This window comes from Esox lucius, chromosome 20 (genome assembly GCF_011004845.1).
Source record: "Esox lucius isolate fEsoLuc1 chromosome 20, fEsoLuc1.pri, whole genome shotgun sequence".
NCBI lineage: Eukaryota > Metazoa > Chordata > Actinopteri > Esociformes > Esocidae > Esox > Esox lucius.
The window spans coordinates 28970355-28995065 of NC_047588.1; the positions used below are offsets into that span (position 1 = coordinate 28970355).

Consider the following 24711-nt stretch of genomic DNA (forward strand, 5'->3'; position numbering starts at 1 on the left):
AAATCAGTGGTACTGTGAGATCTGGTAATGGCTGCCACTGGAAAGAATCTGCACTATATTTAGGCTTCCATACATTATCAAACCCCATTTTGCTATCTCTTGATCCTAATCCTTTAGATGCCCTAGCGAGCCTGTGAAACCATCAGTCATCCACTGATACAGCTTATGGGCTCTGTTATCCTGTGAACACATTCATTGCAGCTTGCAGCTGTATCTGTAACAATGGTTTTGCCCTGAATCTGTAATCACACTACACTCACGGCTTATTTTACTCCATTTACATTTTTTGCATGAGTGATTTGAGGTGGCAAGGAGTCACCCAACACCGTAACACTTATTGGAGGCTATAATCGGTTGCATGACTTTGGCACAACTTTGTGTGACGTGTACCAGCGTTCAGGCAACACCACCCTCAAATAGAACTAAGAAAGGGGTGAACCTTACTATGAGCCATATCAACACGGGTATACTCATTAAACAGTGTAACAGTTAGAGTGTTAGGGTCAAATTGCCAACATAGATTGGTTTATTATATGTACTTTGATTTTAGTATTATTCATTTAATCAATCAGAATTGATTGAAATAAATAATATAACAAAGGGAACAAGGAAAAAGCATGTGCCACATGTGGTTGATTTAAGTGATGCAGGTAGTGTACTATAGTTGCATGCAACTGCATACCAATAATCACTACAACCAAAAAATGGATCCCAAACACATCACATCAGAAGCTTACCGTGCAACCACAAATCAAAAAAGCCTGTTTCCCAGGGACAGTTCCCCGCCGAGGTACAAGGGAATTCTGCCGGGAAAGAAACTTAAATCCAGGAGCAAATCACAAACTCCAATATTAAATAATGTAAGGCAAAAACCTTTCATGAGCACGTTCATAAAAACAAATGATAAGAATATATTAGTGATAAATGAAAATCACCTGATTTCAGTCAGCGTCACATCTATAGAACACATGAAACCGCACAGCACTCTTTGAAGCGATCAGATAACAAATAAAATATCAAAAAGTGGTGGTGTCTCATGGTGTAACCCTAATGAGCGCAAACACCCTAGCCTCTTAAAACAGGCCTAGATTGGCGCTAGCCCTGGGGAATAGACTTGGAAAAAAGAACCGTCCATATTTTGCCATCTTGGTTCCCTGGGTGACCCATTAATTATTTTTTAGCATAGGCGTTTCAAAAAAAGGACTGGTTATGGACGTTTGCAATGATCAATCAGTCCACAAAGCTATCAAGTGAACGATCACCTTCAAAGCTCAGAAATCATTATACTGTGTGCATCTTTCAGACAGTGAGTGGGAAATGTAACTACTTATCCCATCAAACACTAAGTTCTGTAGTGTCCAATCACCAACTAAATACAAGTCATCTGGCCTAACTCCTTATAGAGTGCGCACAAAATCTGGCACGCAAACACTGATATCAGGAAGATACTAGCTAGCATAACTTTGTATGGTAACTAGTAGTGGTTCATTCAATCCTGCTGGAACAGGATCCAGCAACTCTCAGATTTTCCTCTTTTCACAGTTCTTCGTTTTTTTCACAGATTTTCACTTATCAGAGATCCAGTCTGCTGTGAATGACTTGTCTTCTTCCATCTACTGTACAGCTACACTACTAGATTGATGACTAGAAGCTGGCAATAGCAAACAATGTAAAAATGAAAAACGAATGAAAAATGAATTCACGAAACTACCAGCTGATTCAATAAGGTACGAATAGATATATGTGTAAATGACACTTCACTGGCCACTGCACTTGATGGGGCCGTTTGTCCAGAAGTTCTCCAGCAGGTTGAAGCAGGCTGAGGGCACCAGGGGAGACCCTCAGTATTCAATATATTTAAATATCTACATCTGTCTGCAGCAGGAAGACTAGGCAAATCGTTTATGGGCGTCATTTGATTAATATAATGTATGAATCCTAATAATAAATAGTTGCGGGTGTTTTCCTTCGTTTTTCAGTTTGCACAAATGGGTAACCATGGATTGCAAATGTGCGTGTCCCCCGAACTCTGGGTTCAGTTTGTAAATGGGGGGCGTGTTCAACACATTGGTCGTCTGTATACGTCACTCTGCACTTGTACCGTAGGTTGGTAACAGCTTGCGTGTGTGACCACACAAATGTCAGACGTCCATTTTATTGTAGCGTCCCTACGCAGACGAGAACAACATTTAAAATAGAAGAGTAAAAGAATAGAACCCTTACAATATATTCACAAACCTCGGGGCACAGTCCTAACCTAGCTGTCAAAACATTCACAAAGAAAACACATTTACTCACAATACCGTGGCTTAGAAATGTAGCTGACTAATTCAGTACAGGACTTGCAGGTGCACAGTAATTACTTAGGCATACCATGACTACTTCCTTATATATTACCCTGTATCTACCGGGACCTTATATTGAACCTGCTACAATTGTTATGACTGTCACTGAGAAAAACAAAGGGTACATTAGACCGAGGAAGGGAATGAGAGAACATGATGCAACATCCTCTCAAATATTTCTGTCCATAAGGCCACATGATGGTGTAACAAACTAGTTGTTCCTTCGGAAAGGCAACAAGATAGCAAGTGTGTGATGATAGCTGTAGCTCCTTATGCTACCTGTTTCTGTTTTAGCCAGTACTATAGGATAATGAAAAGCACATAAGATAGCAATATTGCCAGTTACTCCTTCATCCCTGATAATTATTAGCCATAGTGACTAACTAGAAGATGTCCTTAAATGCCCATTAAAGCAAATCAAAGTGAACAGGAGACCATAAACTATTACACACAAAGTTAAACATTAATTCACCAGCTATGTATGAAACACATTTTTACAGATGCCTTGTGCTAAATAAGTCAGCTAGACAGCATTGAGCAAGCCACTAAATGCAGAAGCTGGTTTAATATACAGCCAGCTAGCTAGGGTTGTAGCAATCAAACTGGCTTGCTACATAACCAGCTAGCTTTCTTAGCAAAAAAACTCTCAGATAAACAACAGCCACTTAACATCCCCAAATATTTTTATAATTTCTCCAAGACAGCAATCAATCAATCAAATGTATTTACAAAGCCCTTTATACAACAACAGTTGTCACACAGTGCTTTTACAAAAACACCAGACCTTAAACCCCAAGGAGCAAACAACAGTAGTGTTGGATTTCAGTGGCTAGGAAAAACTCCCTAAGAAGGCCGAAATTTAGGAAGTAACCTAGAAAGGATCCAGGCTCAGAGGGGTGACCAGTTCTCTTCTGGCTGTGCCGGGTGAAATATTAAGAGTCCAATTGGAATAATTAATAAATGCATAATTTGACCAGGGCATCTAGGGGTCTTGTTCACGAGTGAGGGAAGGATGGAACGGGAGATTGACAGACGGATCGGTGCAGCTTCTGCAGTAAAGGTGTTCCGGGCCCGTCCCACCGGGAGGACTATGTCTCCTGGCTGGCCTGGGAACGCCTCTGTGTCCCCCCGGAAGAGCTAGAGGAAGTGTCTAGGGAGAGGGAAGTCTGGGCATCTCTGCTTAGACTGCTGCCCCCGCGACCTGGCCCCGGATAAGCGGAAGAAGATGGATGAATTAATGAATAGACCAGGGCAGAAGCATGACCAGATGGACAAGGACAGGGACAACACAGGGGAGGGAGGAGGTGTCAGCACAGTGGCAGCTGAAATCGTCAGGAATTGTCTTGATCTGCAACACAGACTTTGGGCAGGGACAGCAACGGGCCACCCAAACAAGGTACTCAGCAGGTGTGGACCAGGACCTCATGTCCTCCTAAAGTTTAAAACGGGAGGAGACTGGGAAAATTCAGAAAATGCATTCCTCATATCAACAACGATTTATAGTGGAGAAGGAGAACTTAGTGGGGAAGGAGAACTGACCCTACTCCCCCAGCACAATAATATAGCAGCGTAAGATCTTGGGTCTGAGACGGGGGGGTCCAGTGAAGTAGCCCTCAGCAAAGGCAGTGCTAGAATGGAAGAGAAAAAAACAATGTCTGGGTTATTTTAGATATCCTTTGAAAAGGTAGGGTTTCAGAGTTTCCAAAAAATCTGAAGTAATATTGCAGTACTACAGTTTAAGCATGCTCACTAACAGGAATATAAACAGTGCTTTTAGAGCATATAGAACATTTCTGAGAATATTTTATTCCTGCTCCTGCTCAAACAAGCTGTAACTTCCAGTGGGAAGCTAGAGAAGCTGACTTGGCTGATTCTAGGGAAGGGGGTTGGCAGAGCCAAGCATACCATACCCAGATACAATATATGGTTGCATTCTAGTAGGCCTCTGTTAGGATATGCCTACTCTGTGAACAGTGTATGCACCTTTTCTAAACATGAAATACAAAAAGACAAGGTCAAGTTTCAAAGACAAGGTCAATGTTTGTGAAATCTTCTACACTTTACAAAAATACTAACCCACAAAGGTTTGGTCCCATGTTTCATAAGCAGGAATAAAATAATCTCAGATATGTTCTATATGCTCTAAAAGATCATCTGTTTATATTCCTGTTATTGAGCATGCTTGAAATCTACTACTGCAATATTACTTCAGATTTTTGGAAACTCTGAAACCCTACCTTTTCAAAGGTTATCTAAAATAACTCAGACATTGTTTTCTTTCTCTTCCTTTCTAGCACTGCCTTTGCTGAGGGCTACTTCACTGTGTTTACTACTGAATTGCAATTGACTGTTCCTCCTAATTTGTGAGCTAACAGTCAATGAGAGCTTTATTTGCTAAAGAAAAAGAAACGTACTTGGAGGGAACACTGACAATTGTGTAAACTGTCTGACACAATGTTATAAATGTGTCCAGATGTGTCAAGCCCCTGGATAAGAATCTGACAGAATCTTACACATTTCAAGCAGAATGAATTTGAAATGTCCCTTTTTGGGTTGAAAACATCTGATGTCAAGTCAACAGACACTGACAGAAACACTTTGATAAAGGTTTTTTTAAGCAGTTATGCAGACACATTTTATATAACACTATTCTTGTGGGAAGTATTCTGTCAATAGCAAAGCGGTGCTCAAAAAATACCTCGTCACCACTGAACATTAGAAATGGCATTCTCTCCAGCACATCCTCCGCCCAAAATCACGAATAGCAAATGCCATTACTATGAAGGAACTCTTGCAGTACGGCAAAATGTTTTATATGTCACAACGTATCCATGGGAATCTGAAAATCTTACACATTTCAAGTTGATAAAGTTTGCAATGTAACTGTTCAGGTCCAAAACATTTTATGTCAAAGTGAAACGACACTGTCAGTCATTTTGATTCAGAACATTTTAGGCAGCGACTGACACAGACAGAGTTTTTTAGGGTTTCTTTATCCTGGTGGGGACCCTATTCCTATTTAATATCCTTAACCCTAAACCCTAACTCCTAAACCTTAACCCCTAAGCCAAAAACAGACTGTTTTACTATCCCTGAAGAGGATTTGGTACACACATGTACATTAAATTCTGTACACGTAGACTCAGTCTTTCTCTCCTGTCATCTTAACTTTCCTACAAAGCAATACCTCTGTTACAGTATTCACCCCTGTGGCCAATGAGAACACCCTTCCGCTTTCTTCTCTCTTCTTGTAACTTACCCTTTCTGGCAATTTCTCCCACTACGACTCTCTTGTATTCCCTCCTTCCCTCCTCTAATTTATTTCAGAGTGCATCGATATAAGCCACTGGGGCTGAACTAATATTTCAGTGTGGAACCCCCTGCACTCTCTCCCTGTTCTCTGTATTCCTTTCATTATTCCCTCCTCTGAAGGTGACTGATTGGAATGGAGTGATTGATTGACAGAATGAATCCAAATGACAGGTCAAAAGATTGTGTTGGAGAGAGAACCACACCCATGCTTGACATATGAGGCTGGGAAACATTCACTAGCCCCCCCCCCCCCGAAACCCGGGGTCATGGTGCCAGAGAAAAAAACTGGATGGACTGGCTGGCAGGGGCACATACCAACCAGAAATAAAGCAGAAGCAGTGTCTGCCAATAAAACATGTTAATTTGCTATTGAGCACTAGCTGAATTATTTTTTTAATGATTTCAAACAGAATCAGATAAGACTTGAGATTGTATTGATATGCCACCAGCATGGTCAAGGTATTGCCGGACCCGAAAAACATACCTTTGACTTAAGATCACTTTACCCACTGTTCTGGCTCTGGGCCAAACCATTGGTTTGCAGGACCAATCCAACGGAATCCAGTGGTATCTAGAACCAATAAGATTATTTTGGTGTTTAGGGAATCCTCAGGGCAAATCCAGACTCCCTGCAGAGAAGAAACTAAGAGGTGCAGCAAAGAATATGGGAAGCCAGACACCATATAAAGATGTCTTGGACAGATTATGTTCCAGTGTGCATTACATCACCTTGCACTAAGATCCAAAACTACCCCATAACCACTTGAGATCTGAGAGGATTTGACAGGTGACAGGACAGCATTTTCATAGGTCAGTTAGGGGCGCATATATTTGTAGTTACACAGAAACACACACACAAGCATATCCTAAATGCCAGAGACACCATCTGACAATGTCACAGCAATTTTTGCCAGCAACCTCTGAGCAAGGTCAGGTGATTTGCTCAAGGGAAAATCAACAGATTACCTTCTTTGGTTCAGGGGTTTCAATCACCCACCGTTTTGTTCATTGATGGACCAGGTGTAAGATGCAACAAATTACAATAAATGCCTCTACTATGTCCACAAGTGATGGTAGAGTTTGATTAGGGACAGACCCTCAGATATACACACACCATCTGGTCTTGAGGTTAATGACAGGGCTCTATCTGGTGGTGAGTAATGGTATTGAAACATTATTTTGTCTTGCCAGGAGGGTCTCAATTCAACAAAACCTAAGCCACCTTTCAAATACAGAATAATACCTAAAAGGTCAATTTTAACTCAGACAGGTATTGTAAATCACAAACTACAATGACTAACAGGCTGACAATCCCTGTCGGATATTGAACTTTTCAGAAGTGGGAGGACATGGGAAGAATAATGAAAATTAAGGAAACAATGCAATTCTGAATAAATTTCAGCTAATGCCTGTAAACAGCCAGCACTTTCTTCTAGTCAGACTTACACAATCCCCCAACTTAACTAGACAACATTCAGTTCAGAGAATACCAAGATACTGGGGATGGAATGTCCTCAAGGAGTCACTTCTAAGCCCCAACACAGACCTTTCTTTTAGTATAAATCAAATCATTGAGTGAATAAAAGCCAGAACACTGGGACAAATACAAACAGGAGTTGCAACACAGAGATAATGAGCTATTTTCCTGGTGTGGTTAAAGAGCTGGATGCTGTAGGGCAGGTCGGTACCCAAGTTATGACATCTTTTAATAGAAATGAGAAAGCCAATACACCAATCTCAGCTTTTACAAGTCTGGTATTTATTATCGCTTAAAACTTTATACAGAAATCCCATCCATAGAAAAAAAAGAATGCTTTCCATCTTTCACTTGTTAAAACATTTCAAAAAAATATTCAATAGAAAATCAATTTTAGGCATGACTTACAAAATATATACATAATATATACATATACATACACACACAGACATATATACATTCGCTACACAAACATCCATTATTGTATATCTATCTGTGTGTTTATGTATTTGTATGTACATGATGTATATATTGCTTCACCCTTGAATGTATTCGATAAGACTCAACTAAAACGTAAAAACAAATCCATCATCCACACATTCCACCTCAAAACAGGTAGCCACTATTTGACCACGCTAGAAAGGACAAGAGCACCAAGTACATCGCCCCATTCTTCTTCGTCCCTCGAATACGACTAGCGGACCACTGACCCAACCCTGACCTGACCCCTTAAAATGAGAACAAGCTGCTGGTTTCCTTGTTGTGAACCGTACGGACGTGAGCGTCACCGTTGTCCTTTCTGACGTGGCCCACTGGTGGATATACCTCAGAACTCAGGAACAATAGAGATACACGTTACAGGACACCAGAAGAACAAAAGGATTAATGATCTAGGCTAATAAGTCAACATCAGCAAATCTATGTTACAGTCAGGAGAAATTATGGGATGACCAGGCGGTGCCCTGCAGACGGAGCAATAGCTTTACGTGTTCGAGAGAGGGCTACTAGGTCGGGGTGTGGCTAAACGTTACAAGGCTGGTTTAAATATATGTAAAGTGTGATCACTACTATCCATGCTCAGCCTGATAAGTACAGGTTTTATTAGTCATGCGTGATAAATGGCCGGCTGGTGAGTATGAGAGGGTCAGGTGTAGGGTGTCAGGGTGAGCTGGAGAAAGAGGGGGTTGTGTTGTGAGATGGTCAGGCAGACTTTGGGTATTGTTATGGTGGACTGGGGCTTCTGTTACAGGGGTGGCTTTGGAACCGGAGCGCATGCTGTGCAGCTCTGAATGTCAGTGTGTCTACCAAACACCTCTCTGGTCGTGCAATTCCATCCTGTCGTCTTCTCGTTGTATATTCTGTATGCTGGATATTCTGTTTTGGAAAGCAGTGGCAACCCCTCCTCCCTCCATCTCTCCTGCAGCTGAATGACCCCCCCCCCCCACGCTTGTTCCCCCCCACGCTTGTCTCCCTCCCCCTCGGGATGTCTGTCCCTTCCCCATCACTGTCTGACCTCTATCAGAAGATAGAGTACTCAGACCTCCTCTACTACTCCCTTTATCTATATATCGGTCATCCATGCTCATGCACCCTCCCCCCTCTCATCCCCCCTCCCCCCCTCCCTACATGGCCTGTGTGTATACACTACTCCCCCACTGGCTGCTGTTATAGTCAGTGGTTGTGCTTCCATAGTTATTGTTGCTGTTGTATCCCTGGTTGCTACTAGCAACGCTTCCTCCACCGTGGCCGTCAGAGCCCGCCCCTTCATCAAAGCTCTTCTCCTCCAGTGGCTTGCCAATCCAGGCGCCGTAACCGTGGCTACCCAGGGCGTCGAAGAACTGCTGCTTGGCGACCTGGAAGGAGGTAGCGGCCATCTTGGCGTGGGCGTAAGACGGGAGAGCCAGCAGGTCCTGGCGCCCGCATTGTTGGCAGAGTGACCGGAATTGACGGAAAATGTTTGACTTGGAAACCCGCGACACATCCAGTTTTGGACTAGAGGGAGGAGAACCGGGATTTAAGAACAAAAAAAAAAGTAGTTACTTGTTTTCGCCATTTGAATGAAAATAAATGACTATATATTAAAAGACTCAAAGGTAGCGACCATAAAATGGTGTGTGAGAAACATTTGGATTACTCCGTAATGGTGGTCGGGACGTCCTAAGCAAGGAGGCAGTGGATCCAGGTCTGAGGGTCTGATCTTACATGCGGTGAATGGCTCTTACCCATCCAGTTTGCCTTTGGTCCCGTCCAGAACCTCCACGGTGATGTGGTCGGGATGGCTCCAGTTCACACTGGACTCCTTGGTCTTCCCTGTGTGACGGGTCGAGTCGTAGACACTCACCCGGCCCACCTGGAAGACCCAGAGGGACAGAGGTGAGGGAGACATGACAGGAGACGGAAGCATTGGAGGACAGGGAGGGATCAAAGGAGTACATGTGCAGAGGGATTGAGGGGGGAAAAGCTTTGTTTAATTAGACACAAAAAGAACTTTCCCATGGATCAGCAATACCAAACGACGTAAAGCAATGTTAGTCAGCCTGAAATAGAGGCCAGCTTAGACGCTGGGAGAGGTTCCACTGGGTGTCTGTGCGATTACCTCGGGGTGGTTGAGTGTGTACGAAGCAGGAAGACTCTTAGAGAAGGCTTCACCGTCTCTAGCCAACCGACAGCACACAGCTCGTGTCAGATGACCGTGACTGTACAGATAGCCTGGAGGCACAAACCCAAGACCGGAAAAGAGCATGAGGTGTGGGGGGAGCGGGATTATTTCCATCATAACACGCTCCATCAGAGAGGGGAGTAACAGAAGCATTTGAAACCAGGTCAAACTGGGATTGTCTGGGGAGACGTGCTTCATACAGGGTCTTTGGGAATCCTATCTGCATTCAACTTCCAGAGTCCGACCCATGACCACCCATCCCTCCCTCCCTACCTACCCAAGGTGATGGACGCCAGGTAGATGGGTTGAATGAAATGGGAGAGCAGGGCTCCCTGCAGCCCCAGGACATTCCAGCGGAGTATCTTGTCACTGCAGCTCATGGTCCTCAAACGCTCGCCATGCTGGATGCCGTCCCAGGTCGGTACGATGGTGGATGACTCCACTGGGATGGTACCCTCACCTACACAAACAGAAACACAACCTCACCGCTCAGCTGAGGACGCCAAATACAAACCAATGCACCCGGAAGAATGCCAGTTCATGTTGGTCGTACTCATTGACATGGTCTAGGTCTGAACATATGGGTCAAGTTGGGTATGTTTAGTTCTGTTGTTTTGCCAGCGACACAGGGGCTAAACGGGCTGTCCTTCAGCGACACAGGGGCTAAACGGGCTGTCCTTCAGCGACACAGGGGCTAAACGGGCTGTCCTTCAGCGACACAGGGGCTAAACGGGCTGTCCTTCAGCGACACAGGGGCTAAACGGGCTGTCCTTCAGCGACACAGGGGCTAAACGGGCTGTCCTTCAGCGACACAGGGGACCTTCATGTCCTGTATATGGTATCTGGTGGGGGGAACTCACCATTCTCCACCTTGGTGCGTAGCTTTCCCTGTTTGGCATTCTCAAACAGCGGCTGGTGACCCTGTCCGTCCCCCGCGTCCTCGCTGCACGACTTATCGAACAACGCGCCGTCTCCACACGGAGCAGTACTGATGACAGGGGTAGAGGGCATGTTCATTGAAGACACGTGCATCGACAGGAAAATTGAATTAGCTAAAACAGTGTCTCAAACATCCAGAATGGAGTGGGTGTGGCCTAATTCGGAGGGGGGACAAACACCTTACACAGGCTCACCTTATGTAGAGATGGAAGGTGGTGTCAGGTTTGATCCGGAGCTTGTTATCCTCGGCTGGCTCAAATATACTGTCCTCTGATCCTTCACAGTGCTTCTGCAACTCTGCATACAGAAACCTATTGAGAAAGAGCCAAACTGTCAGTGGAAAACTAAAAGGCCACAGTCAATGTCAGAATCCGTATTTATATTATATGATTCAGATTAATGGGACAAAGAAAAGAGAGATCAGAGGACCTGCCACTCTAAACGCGACACACAAAACAAGACAGTACACAACACCTGTGGGTCAATATACAACACACATTAACACATAAGTACTGCCCTCGTAGCTCACATACTGCAGCGTGATACAGTGAGGTAGAAATTTGAGTCAGGCATGAAGGGTGAGTTATAAAGACAGATTGAAAGAGCACAGAAAATGGAAGATGAAGGGAATGGGGTTTGAGAACAAATAGGGAGAATGGAAGAACAGATCGAGCATTAGTTATTTACTACCTGAGAAATCCTCTCCTGGAGATGATTTCGGCATGGCAGTCGTTTACAGTGTCCCCTTTAAGACTCAGCTCCTCCCCTTTAACACACCGATTTCCTGAGGAGACAAAAGGATCATTATTTTGTCTCAAAAGGTTTTGACAAAATCCTTCCGAAAGGCTTTATTTCCCTTGCATATTCAGACAAGCAAAACAGCAAGCCCAACATATTTGTATGACTGGAACATGCAGCAATTTCAAATATTTTATTGAGTTACAGTTCATAAGAAAATCAGTAAATTTAAATTAAGAACTTGAGCCTGATCTACAGATTTCATGACTGGGAATAGAGATGTGCAACTGTAGGTCACTGATACCTTTGATCAAGAACATCCCAAACAAGCTGAATGGGTGACATGCTTGGAAAGTATACAGTATGGGAGATTGGCAGCTTTGTGTACAACATTGTGTACAGATCCCTGACATGGGGCCGTGCATTAGCATGCATGGAGGCAGAAAGAGCGGATATGGTCCTGGGCCGGCTTGGTTACACCTGGTCTGCAGTTCTGAGGCCGGTTGGATGTCCGGTCAAATTCTCTAAAACGATGTTTGTGGAGGCTTATGGTAGAGAAATTAACATTCAATTCTCGGGCAACAGCTCTGATGGACATTTCTTCAGTCAGCATGCCAATTGCACGCTTCCTCAAAACTTCCAACACCTGTACCATTGCGCTGTGTGATAAAATGGCACATTTTAGAGTGGCCTTCTATTGTCCCCAGCACAAGGTGCTTCTGGGTACTGATCACACTGTTTAAATCATCAGCTTGTTGAGGTCAACTATCAGACGGATGGCTTTTTTTGTAAAAGATAAATTCCCACTGGGAGCATCATTTAGGCCTATAAAAGTAAAATAACACTAGTGGAGCAAATTCCATAGAATTTTCATATAGAAATAGCTTTTGATTTAAATGACGCATCTTAAAGCAGCCTTTACATGGTGTTTAATGAGGGCATACAATCAATCAAATGTTTAGAGCCTGCCACGCCCTCTAAATATTGACAGTATACAATCAATCCTGCGCTTATTCAATCAATTAATTTTCTCTTTTCTGCAATGCAAGCTAACAGAGCAAAATCAGTAGAGTTAAAATATCTGCTCTGTGTATCTGTGGCAAACCCACACAGCTTAGGCCAGAATATAGGGCACCTCTTTCACGGCGTGACATTTATTGTAGGAGGCTAAACCCATACATTTCGAAACCTCACTCAATCAGCAAAACAATCCAAAACTGTAACAAACACCCCCACCAAACAAATATTTCAGCTGGGAGCCAGTGGTGCACTCCAACTGTTTTGGCTAACCAATCTCCAGACCGCCAACACACCTGTCCCTAGGCTGACCACGGTGCCCAGCCCCTCCCCCCTCTTCATGACAATGGTGGCGAGGATCTTCCTTCCCAGAAGGCTGTGCTGTATGCGTGTGGTGAGGGCATTGAAGCGCTGGTGACTCAACATGGCGATCTGGTCGTGGATGGTCCCGCCACTCAGGGGAAGCTGGAGACAGATACACACAGCCCAGCATTCACAACAGGAGGTTAGGGCGGAACGGAAGGAGCAGAGAATCAAAATGGTAACAGACTGGTAGTGGTGGTACATTCACCTCAGCAGGGGTCAGTTCGCCTGTACGGGCAGCCTTCTCAGCCTCTCCAATCAGAACCCTCAGAGCTGCGTCAGCTGCTTCCTGTTTCCCCTGCTTCTTATTGGATGCACAAACAGGAGGGAACCAGCGCCCCCCTAGTTTAGCCTGGTAGGTAAACCTAAGAAAGGGGAAACGGGAAAGTTAAACACAGATTTCGAAACCCTCGGCTTCTGGAATATTTGTAAGCCAGTGTCTGGGGTAACGCGTTAGTTATTTTATTTAAATAATCCCTTACTAGTCATTTCTTAAATAACACGCTACTTAATTTCCCTCAGTGCAACCTATGTAGCTTTAAGTAGTGTTCCTTAACTCCAGTAGCAAGTGGCAACAAAGGGCAAAGATGGCAGCACCAGCTCTCCCAGATAAAGGATATGATAAACATACCAAAGCCACTCGCCCAGCTCTCATTCATTTCAAAACTATATGTAGTGTTGACTAGAGACTTGTGCAGTGGATGGCAGAGCTCGGCTGAGCTTCACAATTCTGGCATGGGAAGCAGTTAACTATTTTGACTACATCGTTATTACCCTCATGTTATAACCAGTCACCGCGTTTGCGGTTATGTTTTGCTGGGCTCAACTTGCCTGTTGGAAAACCATCCCCTGTTGGACAATCAGAGTTGATCCCAAATCATCCCATTATTTCCAGGCAAACAATTGTTTAATCTGAATGAACACGTAGCTGCCACCTCAGAGCTATATAAACAACAAATGATTAAAGGGCACTTAAATAAAAGGTCACAGGGCACCATAAAATGACCAAGTGACCAACAGGTGAATAGACAATGAAAGGACGTATCAGAAAGTAACTAAGTAACTTAATGCATTACTTTCTACAGCAAGCAACTAAGTAACGTACCTTAGTCACTTTATGGGAACTGTAACTAGTATCTCTGAACAGTAACGTTCCCCAACACTGTTGTCAACTGGTATTATAGCTTCAGAACTCTCCACTTGGCTGAAGCATCCATCTGCCATCAGATTCAGTTGAATGGGAGACATACATGCAGAGCTCTATTGGCTGGGAATTTTAAAAAGTGCGTGATCCCTACAGACTGTGGTCTCACAGGCATGTGGACGTCACTATGAGCTCCAGGATTCCTGTGGTCCGAACACTCTAGTTACAGCGTTTGTATGTGGGCGTACTGACTTGGGCTCATGTGGAGGTCCCGACTGGCCCACCAGGCGTATCTCCGCAGCGAAACCCCTGGCCCGGGCGTACTCCAGCAGGCCCGACACAGCGTTGTTGTTCAGGTGACTGATGAGGTCACCGACCCCTGCCTCATGGGCCGAACGCAGCTCCTCGGCTGTCAGGGGGGGCAGGGAGGGGCAGGCGGGCATAAAGCCACCCTCATCACCAGACAAACACAGGGGGAACTGGGGCTAGAAAAGACAGGCAGAGTGGGTAGGGGCAGTGGCAAAAATAAATAAATAAATGGATAGAAGCAGAGAGGCCATGAATGGGGGAGAGGAGGAAATAAAAGAAGGCAGGGGGTGGGATGAGAGTAACATGTACCTTCTGTGAGAAATCACGGTCCATTAAGTCCAATGAGAAGTCGGCAAACTATGCCACAACTCACATTTGCACTCATTTCTTTAAACTGTCCATCTTTCTTTTATGGGAGCTAGCTAGCCCGTCCCACAGAATGTTGTTCAAGCCTCGCCCCCCACAGAGGTCCAAAAAGACTGGACCCCTGACAAACAGGACGTTCTTAGGGGACCCCCCTAAGAACTGGAAGTTGGAACCATCCTGACGTTATGCCTGCTATATTAGGTCAGTCCAGACTGCTTCTGAAACAGGCTAGTGTTGTTTTGCACAGACCCTTTCGTTTCCATGTTTCTGTGTCCTTGGGTCCTTCACTCACCTTGTTGAGCTGCAGTCTGCCGTCAGACATTAACTCTTTGACAGCCTCCTCGGCGGCCAGCTGCCTGGCTGCCTTCTTACTGGGAGCGGAGGCCTCGGCACACAGACTGTCCCCTATCTTCACCCTGAACATAAACCTGGAGGAGAGGAGAGAACACAGACATTGAGAGACATTAGAGGACACCCCCCCCCCCACCCATGACCACACAGGGGTCCCAGAGTGCAGAGCAGTGACTCTGCTTCACTTTGACGAGGGGGCAGAGAGGGCCAAAGATGTCACACTTCCTTGTATCAGATTACTGCAGAACAGTAGGCGCCTAGGGGAAAGATATATGCAGAGATAGACAGAGGTATTATTGTATCACCCAGTCAGCAGACTGCTGCAGTATGGAAGTCATCCAGGGCACAAATCACAGATAAAGCAAAGAGGGAAGGGAGGAGAGAAGCAGAGTTCAGGTCAATTCGGAAAAGTGAAGTCAAACAAGTCAGGAAGTGATTTGAATTAGAAATTCAAAAACGGAAACATTTCCCAGTTCACCCAAGGACATTGGGAAAACCACATTCATTTCAATTATTGAATTGAAATTTCAGTTCATTTCCTGAATTGACTGACTTCCGACAGAATCGAGGCCGACCCTGCTGAAGGATGTAGGCGTGGACGGATACCGTGGGTCGTGTGGCGGGCCCTCCTGGCCCGTGTTGATGAACTCGATGGGGTTTCCGGTGCGCTGGCTGTACTCCATCAGCATGGACACGGGGTTCTTCCCCCCCGGCAGGGAGCGTGACAAGGCCTGGGGGGGACCGTCCACTACCTCCTGACAGAAGGACGGAAGGGGGGGGGCGGCATAAATCTGTCTTTATGACACACAATCGACCACAACACAGGGCACAACCCCATTAATCGCCACCCGCATGGGCGAGCGCAGACACACACACACACACACTTACACACTTACACACTTACACACACACACACACACACACACACACACACACACACACACACTTACAGGGATGTCAGAGGTGGGGTCCATGGCTTGGTCCGCCCCGGCGGTGAGCCCCTCCTCCCCCTCCACCCCGCCCCCCTCCATCTCCCGCAGAAGGATCCTCAGGGTCGCTGCTGCGGCGTCCTTCTTCGCCACCTTCTTATTGGACGCCTCGGCGACAGGGAACAGCCGGCCGTCCAGCATGACCTGCATACGGAACCTGAGTGGGAGAGAAAATGCCGGCGAGTGAGAGGTGCTTTGTGCATCCATCTATATACAGAGACACCCACATATACAGTTGTGCTCACAGGCTTGCATTCACTGGCAGAAATTGGGAAAATGTGCCACTGATTTTGAAAATATGACTGATCATGCATGAAATATATATTATCACAGTTGTTTGGCTCCTTTTGAAATCATAATGACAGAAATCACCCAAATGGCCCTGTCACCTTGTGTGTTACAGACACACAGGTGAAAATGAATTTCCCAGACTTTTGGCATTATAAATTGCAATTAGTGACTGTTACATTTGTTAGCTCTCACGTGGATGCACTGAGCAGGCTAGACACTGAGCCATGGGGAGCAGAAAAGAACTGTCAAAAGACCTGCTTAACAAGGTAATTAAACTTTCTAAAGACGGAAAAGGATATAAAAAGATATCCAAAGCCTTGCAAATGCCAGTCAGTACAGTTCAATCACTTATTAAGAAGTGGAAAATTCTGGGATCTCTTGCTACCAAGCCAAGGTTATGTAGACCAAGAAAGATTTCAGAATAATTGTTCAGGATACAGAGAAAAACCCACAGGTAACCGATGTGGTTGTTTCAAGGATCACAATACGACGATACTTGAACAAAAATGAACCGCATGGTCGAGTTGCCAGAAAGAAGCATTTACGGCACCAATGCCACAAATATGGTTACAATATGCCCAACCACACATTGACACGCCTCACAGCCTTCAGCACGCAGTGACGAGACCAAAATAGAGCTTTATGGTCACAACCATAGGCACTGTTTAGAGAGGGGTCCACAAGGCCTGTAGTGAACAGAATACCATCCCTACTATGAAGCATGGTGGTGGCTCACTGATGTTTTGGGGGTGTGTGAGCTCTAAAGACATGGGGAATCTTGGGGAAAATTGATGGCAAGATAAATGCAGCATTTTATTAGAAAATACTGGCAGACAATTTGCATTCTTCTGCACGAAAGCTGCACATGGGACGCTCTTGGACTTTCCAGCATGACAATGACCCTAAGCACAAGGCCAAGTTGACCCTCCAGTGGTCACAGCAGAAACAGGTGAAGGTTCTGGAGAGGCCATCACAGTCACCTGACCTTAATATCATCGAGCCACTCTGGGGAGATCTCAAACATGCAGTTCATCCAAGACGACCAATGACTTTGCATGACCTCGAGGCATTTTGCCAAGACAAATGGGCAGGCATACCACCTGCTAAAGGGAGCAAAACACTGTATTAAGAACTAAGGGTATGCAGACTTGAATAAAAAATGAAAACATTTGTTGTGATGTTTTGTTTTATGATTGTGCCATTCTGTTATGACTTACAGTGGAATGTGAATCCCATAAGACATGTGTTTTGCCTGCTCACTCATGTTTTATTTACAAATAGTACATATATTACCAATTATCCAAGGGTATGTAAACTTTTAACCATACACACACCTTTCAAAATGAATTGCTAGTTTTTCCCTTTACAGCCACATCAGCCCTCATTAACTGGGCTTTAGTGAGGAACATTCTATGATTACTGACCTGGGGTCATGAGAGGGCCCGGACTGGTCCAGGAGCAGGAACTCACAGTTGTGTCCCAGGTACTGGGCAAATTCCATCAGGCCACTGACAGGGTTCTTGGCCCTAACCTCCTGCAGTTTGGCACGGAAGTTCTGCGGCGGGGGCGCAGCCAGGGAGACCGCCACAGTCCCTATACCGCCAGGGTCCACTCCGTCCCGGCGGATGGTGTTGAGGAATTCTGGGATGTCATCAGTCGCCCACTGCCCTCCATTTGACTCGTCCTCCTGACACAGGGATGAAGTATGGGGAGGAGGAACAGAGAGTGGAGGGGGGTGAGGGAAGAGAGAGGTGGCAGCAGAGGTTTGGGGGTCAGTGCGAGGCCCGGGGACGGGCTCCAGCACTGGCATTTCAAGCCGGGAATCTACAGCCCCACACCGGCCCATCAGGGGTCCAACCTTCCCTCTGTTACCAGGGCAAGCGCTGCCATCCACCGCTCCCCAGGCTCCGTAGGGGATGTCAGGTAGGGGGTCCACCAAATTCAGGACATCTGCAGTGAATCCCCCACCCACGCTCCCCCTAACCCCACCGTGACCCCTCGCCGCGAGAGTGTGTCCACCTACCACGTCGTTGTTGGGGTCCAGACCCTCTGTCAATAGCGGCATCGGCTCAAATCCGGACCCCATCCTTTCGACCTTGGCAGGGGCACTGCGCTCGGCCTTGAGGCTCCTCTCCATCCTCTCCCGGCGGTGGTTGGAGAGCTCCCAGGTGTGGGGGGTCACCTCGGTGTTCCGGCTCAACTCGCCCTGCTTCTCCAGGGCGTACAGCGTGGGGTTGACCTGCTTCGCGCCCCTCAGTCCCAGGTTCTTGGCGATCACCAGGGCCGAGGCCTCGCCTGCCTCCAGCAGATACTGAAGGACGGACTCCTTCTGGTTCATGCTGCAGTCTGCCATGTCGCTGCCGTCCAGGTCCAGATCAAGCTCTTCGTTACTGGTGCTGGTGCTACTAGGCTGATGGGTTAGGGACTGTGAATGTTGCTGATATGACTCCGACGGTTCTGAGGAAGAAGAGTGAGAATCGGATTCTACGTAATAATCTTCTTTATCAGGCTCTAGGTTTTGGGTTTCAGTTTGCTGGGTCTCAGCCTTGATCACAATTTCTTCCTCTTGTATATCAAAAAATTGAGAGGGGTATTCTGAAAGCCTGTCCTGCGAGTCAATAGAACCAACCCTGGGAACCGGAGTTGGGCTCTCCCGATGTGGGTCTTGACTTCCTGGTTCTTCCTGCGGTTCGATGTACACAGTCCACTCTGGAGGACTTTCGCCGTGTTTTGAAGTTTTCTTGTCACGCTCTAGCCCGTACAGAGCCTGGTTGATAAACTTTTTGGGCAGCCGTAACGTTTTCGCTAGACACTTCGCCTGTAATGTCTCCCCGGGGCTCAAAGCTGCTAAGGCCTGTAAAACCTGTTCTCGGATGTCAGGTGGCTGAAATGTAGTGGAACTCTTGCTGTTTGAATTGTTACTACTACAGACTGAGGCTTTGTCAAAGTTTTCTAACCTTCCTCTGTAGGATCTCTCTCTTTCTAAGGATAAATTCTTGAAACCTTCTGATAAGGATGACCCGTTAGCATTGTCTGCATGCAGAACACATTGTCTGTTGAAGCCTTGGTTGTGGGTTGACGTCTGCTTCTGGTTCCAGAATCTAGGGCCTGACGGTCCTCTAGGGGGTTCCTGATTGGGCGAGTACCCAAAATCCCTGCCGCCCCCTCTACCACGCTCTCTGATGTATCCCCCTCTCCCCCTGGAGCTGTTTGGGGGGTATCTGCTATAACCTGCCTGGGCCTGGTTCAGTCCGTTTGAAAGGCTGCTTGGTCCCCCTTGGCCCAAGCTCTGCGCCCCTCTGGGGCTCACCCTAAACTGGGGGGCTTCAGTGGTCTGTCCCCTCAGGAAGTGGATCTGCTGCTGCCTAAAGGAGTTGGGACCACTGGGACCCGAGCACTGCTGACCCTGGGATGGGCTGTAGCTGGGTAGGGGAGGGGCAGAGGGGTAGAAAGGCTGAGAGTGGGAGTGGGCACTGGGGGGTACTAGAGGGGGGACCGGCCCTAGGTATGGGTGGACGTTTGGGTGCGGGGCCTGTTGCAGGGGGACTCTGGGGTGAAATCCCACCGGTGCAGCTCTGTAGTATTGTTGCTTAGTCGTGAGTTGGGGGAGAGGTGGTCTATGGTAGTGCTCGATGGGGGACCCTCCTCGTCCTCTGCTCATAGCGCAGGGGGCAGGGTGAGGGGGGACCAGGAGCGCCTGTTACGCCACGGACAGGAGGATGTGTGCCTGTGTCGGATACTGATGCAGCAACACAGAGTCGGGTAGGAAGCCCGAGTAGGCGAGGTTCACAGGCGGGCAGTCAGCACCTGAGAGAGAGAACGAGATGGGTGTGAGAAAAATCAAAAGAGATGACTGAGTGGGTGGGTGGGTGGGAAAAAAGCCATGAAATAAAAATAAAAGCTAAGTATAAAGCAATGTGGAGAAAGCAGGGAAGAAAGACTGGTCAAAACCTAGTGGAAAACTTTGATGGGAATGATGGAAAGACAGTGGGGAGAAGAACACAGGAAGTGTAGAAACATGTTTCATGACAGCAGTTTGTTATAGCATGTTTCAGCAGGTAAGTTGACAGAAAACATTCCCACCTACAGCAAATGGCTGGGGAGTAGTTAGGGTGGGGGATTAGCCAATTGGTATGACCCAATGTGCCAAATCCTGCATGTAATATATTGCTGGTGTTCAAAGAAAAATAATTAACATATCCCAAACAAGATAGAAATTAATAATTAATGGATGAGATAAATAGCTTCATTTATGATTTAACGGATGACTGGCATATTCACACAGGAAGGGAAAAGTTATACGGCGAGGGACAAGTAAAAGTGCGTTCAAAAACAGTCCCATTTTTATGCTGACTAGGCAAAACATCTGTTAAGTAGATAAACAATAGATGTTGAACTTGGAAAAAAGGTCAAGTGTTCCTCCGCCATAGGACATACAGGACTTGCGTACAAAGCGAGGGACTGTCATTTTATTGTGCACATTTTTGAACATCCAACCTGACAGCTTAAACACGACAATAAAAGGTTACAACCGCAGCGTTTTTCCAACCTTTGACCCCGGAGCACAAAACCCCAGTCAAAATAACAGGACTAAGACTGGACTGATACAGGCCAGCTATTATGAACAATGTGCACAGTCAAATGTACATACAATTGCATATAATATAGCCAATGCTCATAATATTACTTTGGTATTTTTTTTTATTAAAATGCTGCTTGCGGATTAGCCCAGGGGTCCCTGGGAGGTTAATACAATTGGCCAGCACCACTCAGGTTTGGTGGGATCATAATCTAATATGGCGCCTACTTGCACTTTAGCTACACCTTGTTGCAGATTAGGCGCATGCTGGCTTCTAACTGAGGTAGAATAGAGTGCGCGTTCTTTCTGGCACATAAGGATTACGGTCTACAGGTACTGGATGAGCAAGCTGCATGATGAGAATCTCGGCGGCTATGGCGTGCGCAGGAGACATCTCCTCGAGCACACCCAGTCTACTGGGAGTTACAGAAATAATGTGTTGATTCAAATGAGAAGCTAATCAACAGCATGTATTATTCAGTGCACAAATGTATTGATGATCTGATCATCCTCACGTTTTCACTGACATGTTGGAACCTGGTTGAGCGAGCAGCGTAATAAGAACCAGAAGGGCATCTACACTGTCCTGAGTAGAGATAACTGTCACCAATTTCAGTTAAAAGCAGTCAGAGTTATCATCAGTAATCAGAAGAAGAAAAAAAACTATACAATAAGTTGGAAAACGGTTTGATTCTGCACATGATGGTATAGAATAAAATACTAAAACGTGACTAAATGTTTAATTTCATGCCAAAATCCAATATGTAGGGTTGGGGGGGGAATCAATAGACAACAGTGCAAAGATTACCGAACCTCAATGATATTTGAATTACTGACACTGACAGAATAAAAACAAGAACTCGGTGCTCTGGTGTCAGCGCGGCAAGAAATACATGAACCAACAGTTGTCTGTCATGCTTCCCCCGAAACTACAGCTACGAATGTCACCACATAATATAAATGACTGATTCCCTTTCGCCGTTAACACTGACAAAATCAGAGAACAGCAGTGCCTCCAGGTGAACGCGGACTCTGATCCTAATGCAAATAAGCATTTGAACGCTGAAATAACAGAACATCATAACAGAACAAATGCTGTCTGTGGCATCTCTTCAACTTAGACATCCATATACCGAACCACGTACTATTCTGTATATGGTAGGTTTTTAGCCCGTGTACAAGAAACACCTTTTCGTATTTTGTTTTGTTACACCCCCTAAAACATATGGTTTAGGTAAAACGACATTCCATTCAAAGTCTGGCATTTCTCAACATTAAACGTGGGGTTTTAAAAGTAGTTCGATATTATTGTTATTACAACAGACTCAATGACAAGAAAAATGATTACCCTAAATTAATTCACTTACCCAAAAGGTCTCGAGAAAAACAGAGATCTGCCTCGTGTTATACGAATCAGAGACGTTTCAGTCGCTTTCAAGAGCAGTGGGGATTCTCGAATATAGGTAGGTGAGCGAGTGCTAGGGGTTCAGTATAAGTTAACAACGAACAATTAACATACAAAATAAACATTTAGCAAGATTTTCCCCAAACATGTCGGGGTGTAATCTACAGTCCGATTCAATTTATTTTACAAGCCTTCCGAGAGTTTCATATATTAACAAGTCGAATTTTGTACATTTTAGATATTAGTTGGAAGACTGTTGAATTAAGACTGTTATAGTATGGTTATAGTCGACCATAGAAAGCCTGAAACATTTCTTGCAATCGTTCAGCTGTACTGTAAATCCAAATAGTTTCGGTTTCCTTTCTGTATACATGGGATTTGTTTAAGCCTGTCCGGATGCACGTGTTTTGGCACCGGCTAAAAGTTGATTGCGTTATGACCTAGACACATTGCTTTCAGGTTATGGGCATAGATGGCTCAAAACAAGTGACGTAATGTCAAGTAATGAGCATATTTCCAGTTAACGTGTTTGAAAATATTATATTTTAGGAGGGAAATACCTTTCTGGACGACGCACCGTGCTGTCCTGTTAACATGACCGAGAAGTGTGGACTACAGTTCGATTTGAGGATGGTGCTCCTCCCTCACAGTTTTAGCCAGATTACTTGGACTATAATCCGATGCACCCCGGACAACGTGTATTCAAACACCACTGTGAACTCCGAGTAAGTCACGTGATGCGGTGTTTCAATCGCAATTACTTTAAACTGGTGCAAGTACTGAAGGCTGTATCCTTGAGATTACATGTTACATCAAATGCATTTCACAATGGTAGGTAAAATATTACAATTATCTCCAAAAACAATAATGTATTGGATTTTAAAATGTGCTTCATTATGTCGAAATGGACGTGCTAAAGAAACAGTATTGACTGAAATGGGTTAATCAATTGTATTTATTATTCAGCAGACCAATAAACTCGAAAAGCACATAAAAATAACATGACAGTCTGTTCATTGACACGTCCAACAGAATGTATAACTTATTGTGACAAAAACAGTTAGAACACAGCAGTTTCCAAATATTGCTTGGAATCCAAAACACCGAATGAAACCCAATTTTGTACGAATGCCGGAATACTATTCTATCAGACACAGAAGAAAGCATCTCAATTAACTGTCTCGGGCGCCTGTGGACTCAACTTCCTCACCTCTTTGGTAATCACTGCTGCCATAAGCTTGAGTGTTCCACTGAATAACCTTCACAGTGTTCTCTTTGGGACGATTCAGATGCAATTATTCTAACAGGACCATCTATGCTCACCATCGGTCACCCCTCCCCCTATCCGCTTACTCCCACAGTCACACCTGCACACCGCAAAGGCCGCTCGGCTAGCTAGGCCAATAGGAGGATCAAATATCAGTGTGTAATTTCATCCCTTCACCGACCCCCAAACGTTGTCGGTCGCTGAAGGGACATGGGTCCGACCATCTATGCAATCGCTCTTTATCCATAGTTTTTTCACTAGATACTTCAATACTGTATTCCCTCACGGTCACTCAAACGCATACATTTATCCCGAATTAATGTCTTCGGGATACAGTATTTTATGATCTGTAATCTGAATTTACAGAAATTCACATGGGTATTGAGGTACTTTAGAACCGCCATTCTGTTGTTCATTTACGCTTTACATTTAATTGCTTGTCTGTACACATGCTAGATTTACCTCCCCAATAAGCGTATAGAGCTGAACTGCCATCATTGAATTAATTGTTTTGTCTTATGAACTGCGCACGCATGGTCCCAGTATATATGGCGGCTCCGAGCGTCACCACTGGTAACTACAGCACAGTAACTGGCTAAGGACGTAAAACCGCGGTTAGGCATAGCAGACAACACACGAGAATGACATTATGCGCCAAACACATTCCACTAACACTCCCATGAGTAAAAGTATATACACAACACAATATCAAATGCCGTGAAAGCGACTGTAATTATGAATTGCGTCGATTGACTAGCTATCCATACTACTAGCTAACCTTACGCGTTAGCATCACTGCGGCACAACCATGCAAACGACCGTGGGTGCATTTTAAAGCATTGCACCACAAATTCAAACATACATGTCAATTGAATAAACGCAAAAAAAATAAACTAGATCTGAAATGTAATCTATTTACCTGGGTTTACGATTCAGCCTTTGTATCTGTCCGTGGTCCAGCTTGCTAGCGAGTGTGTCGATACAAACAACGGAGGTTAGGGGGCGCATGATGACATCACTAACTTGCGACATTTTGTCTGGCGCACAGAGTGACGCGTTCCGTTTCAACGTTTCTATTGCAGTAAAAAAAACAATGACAGGCGTATTGCTATGCTCAGAAGGTGCCGTTTTTTCGGATGGGTTGTGAAACGAGTGTCCCG

At 45.3% G+C, this 24711-nt stretch overlaps 1 protein-coding gene across 3 annotated transcripts; it reads right to left on the reverse strand.

Annotated features, from left to right (window-relative positions):
• Nucleotides 1-7394: 7394 nt before the first annotated feature.
• Nucleotides 7395-24711, reverse strand: adar (adenosine deaminase RNA specific). Of its 3 annotated transcripts, none has more exons than XM_013139413.4 (16): nucleotides 24471-24711; nucleotides 18324-20107; nucleotides 17725-17987; nucleotides 15971-16166; nucleotides 15627-15775; nucleotides 14962-15097; nucleotides 14247-14479; nucleotides 13059-13215; nucleotides 12784-12952; nucleotides 11423-11516; nucleotides 10927-11043; nucleotides 10654-10781; nucleotides 10071-10253; nucleotides 9731-9843; nucleotides 9357-9484; nucleotides 7395-9126 (listed from the first exon to the last, which is right to left on the reverse strand). In XM_013139413.4, exons 2-16 carry the CDS (start codon nucleotides 19959-19961, stop codon nucleotides 8757-8759), a joined length of 4074 nt encoding a protein of 1357 aa, XP_012994867.2. In that variant the 5' UTR covers nucleotides 19962-20107; nucleotides 24471-24711; the 3' UTR covers nucleotides 7395-8756. The 3 variants fall into 3 exon arrangements, with proteins under 3 accessions (XP_012994867.2, XP_012994869.2, XP_012994868.2); XM_013139415.4 differs by lacking the exon at nucleotides 24471-24711 and adding an exon at nucleotides 22845-22930; XM_013139414.4 differs by lacking the exon at nucleotides 24471-24711 and adding an exon at nucleotides 22247-22561.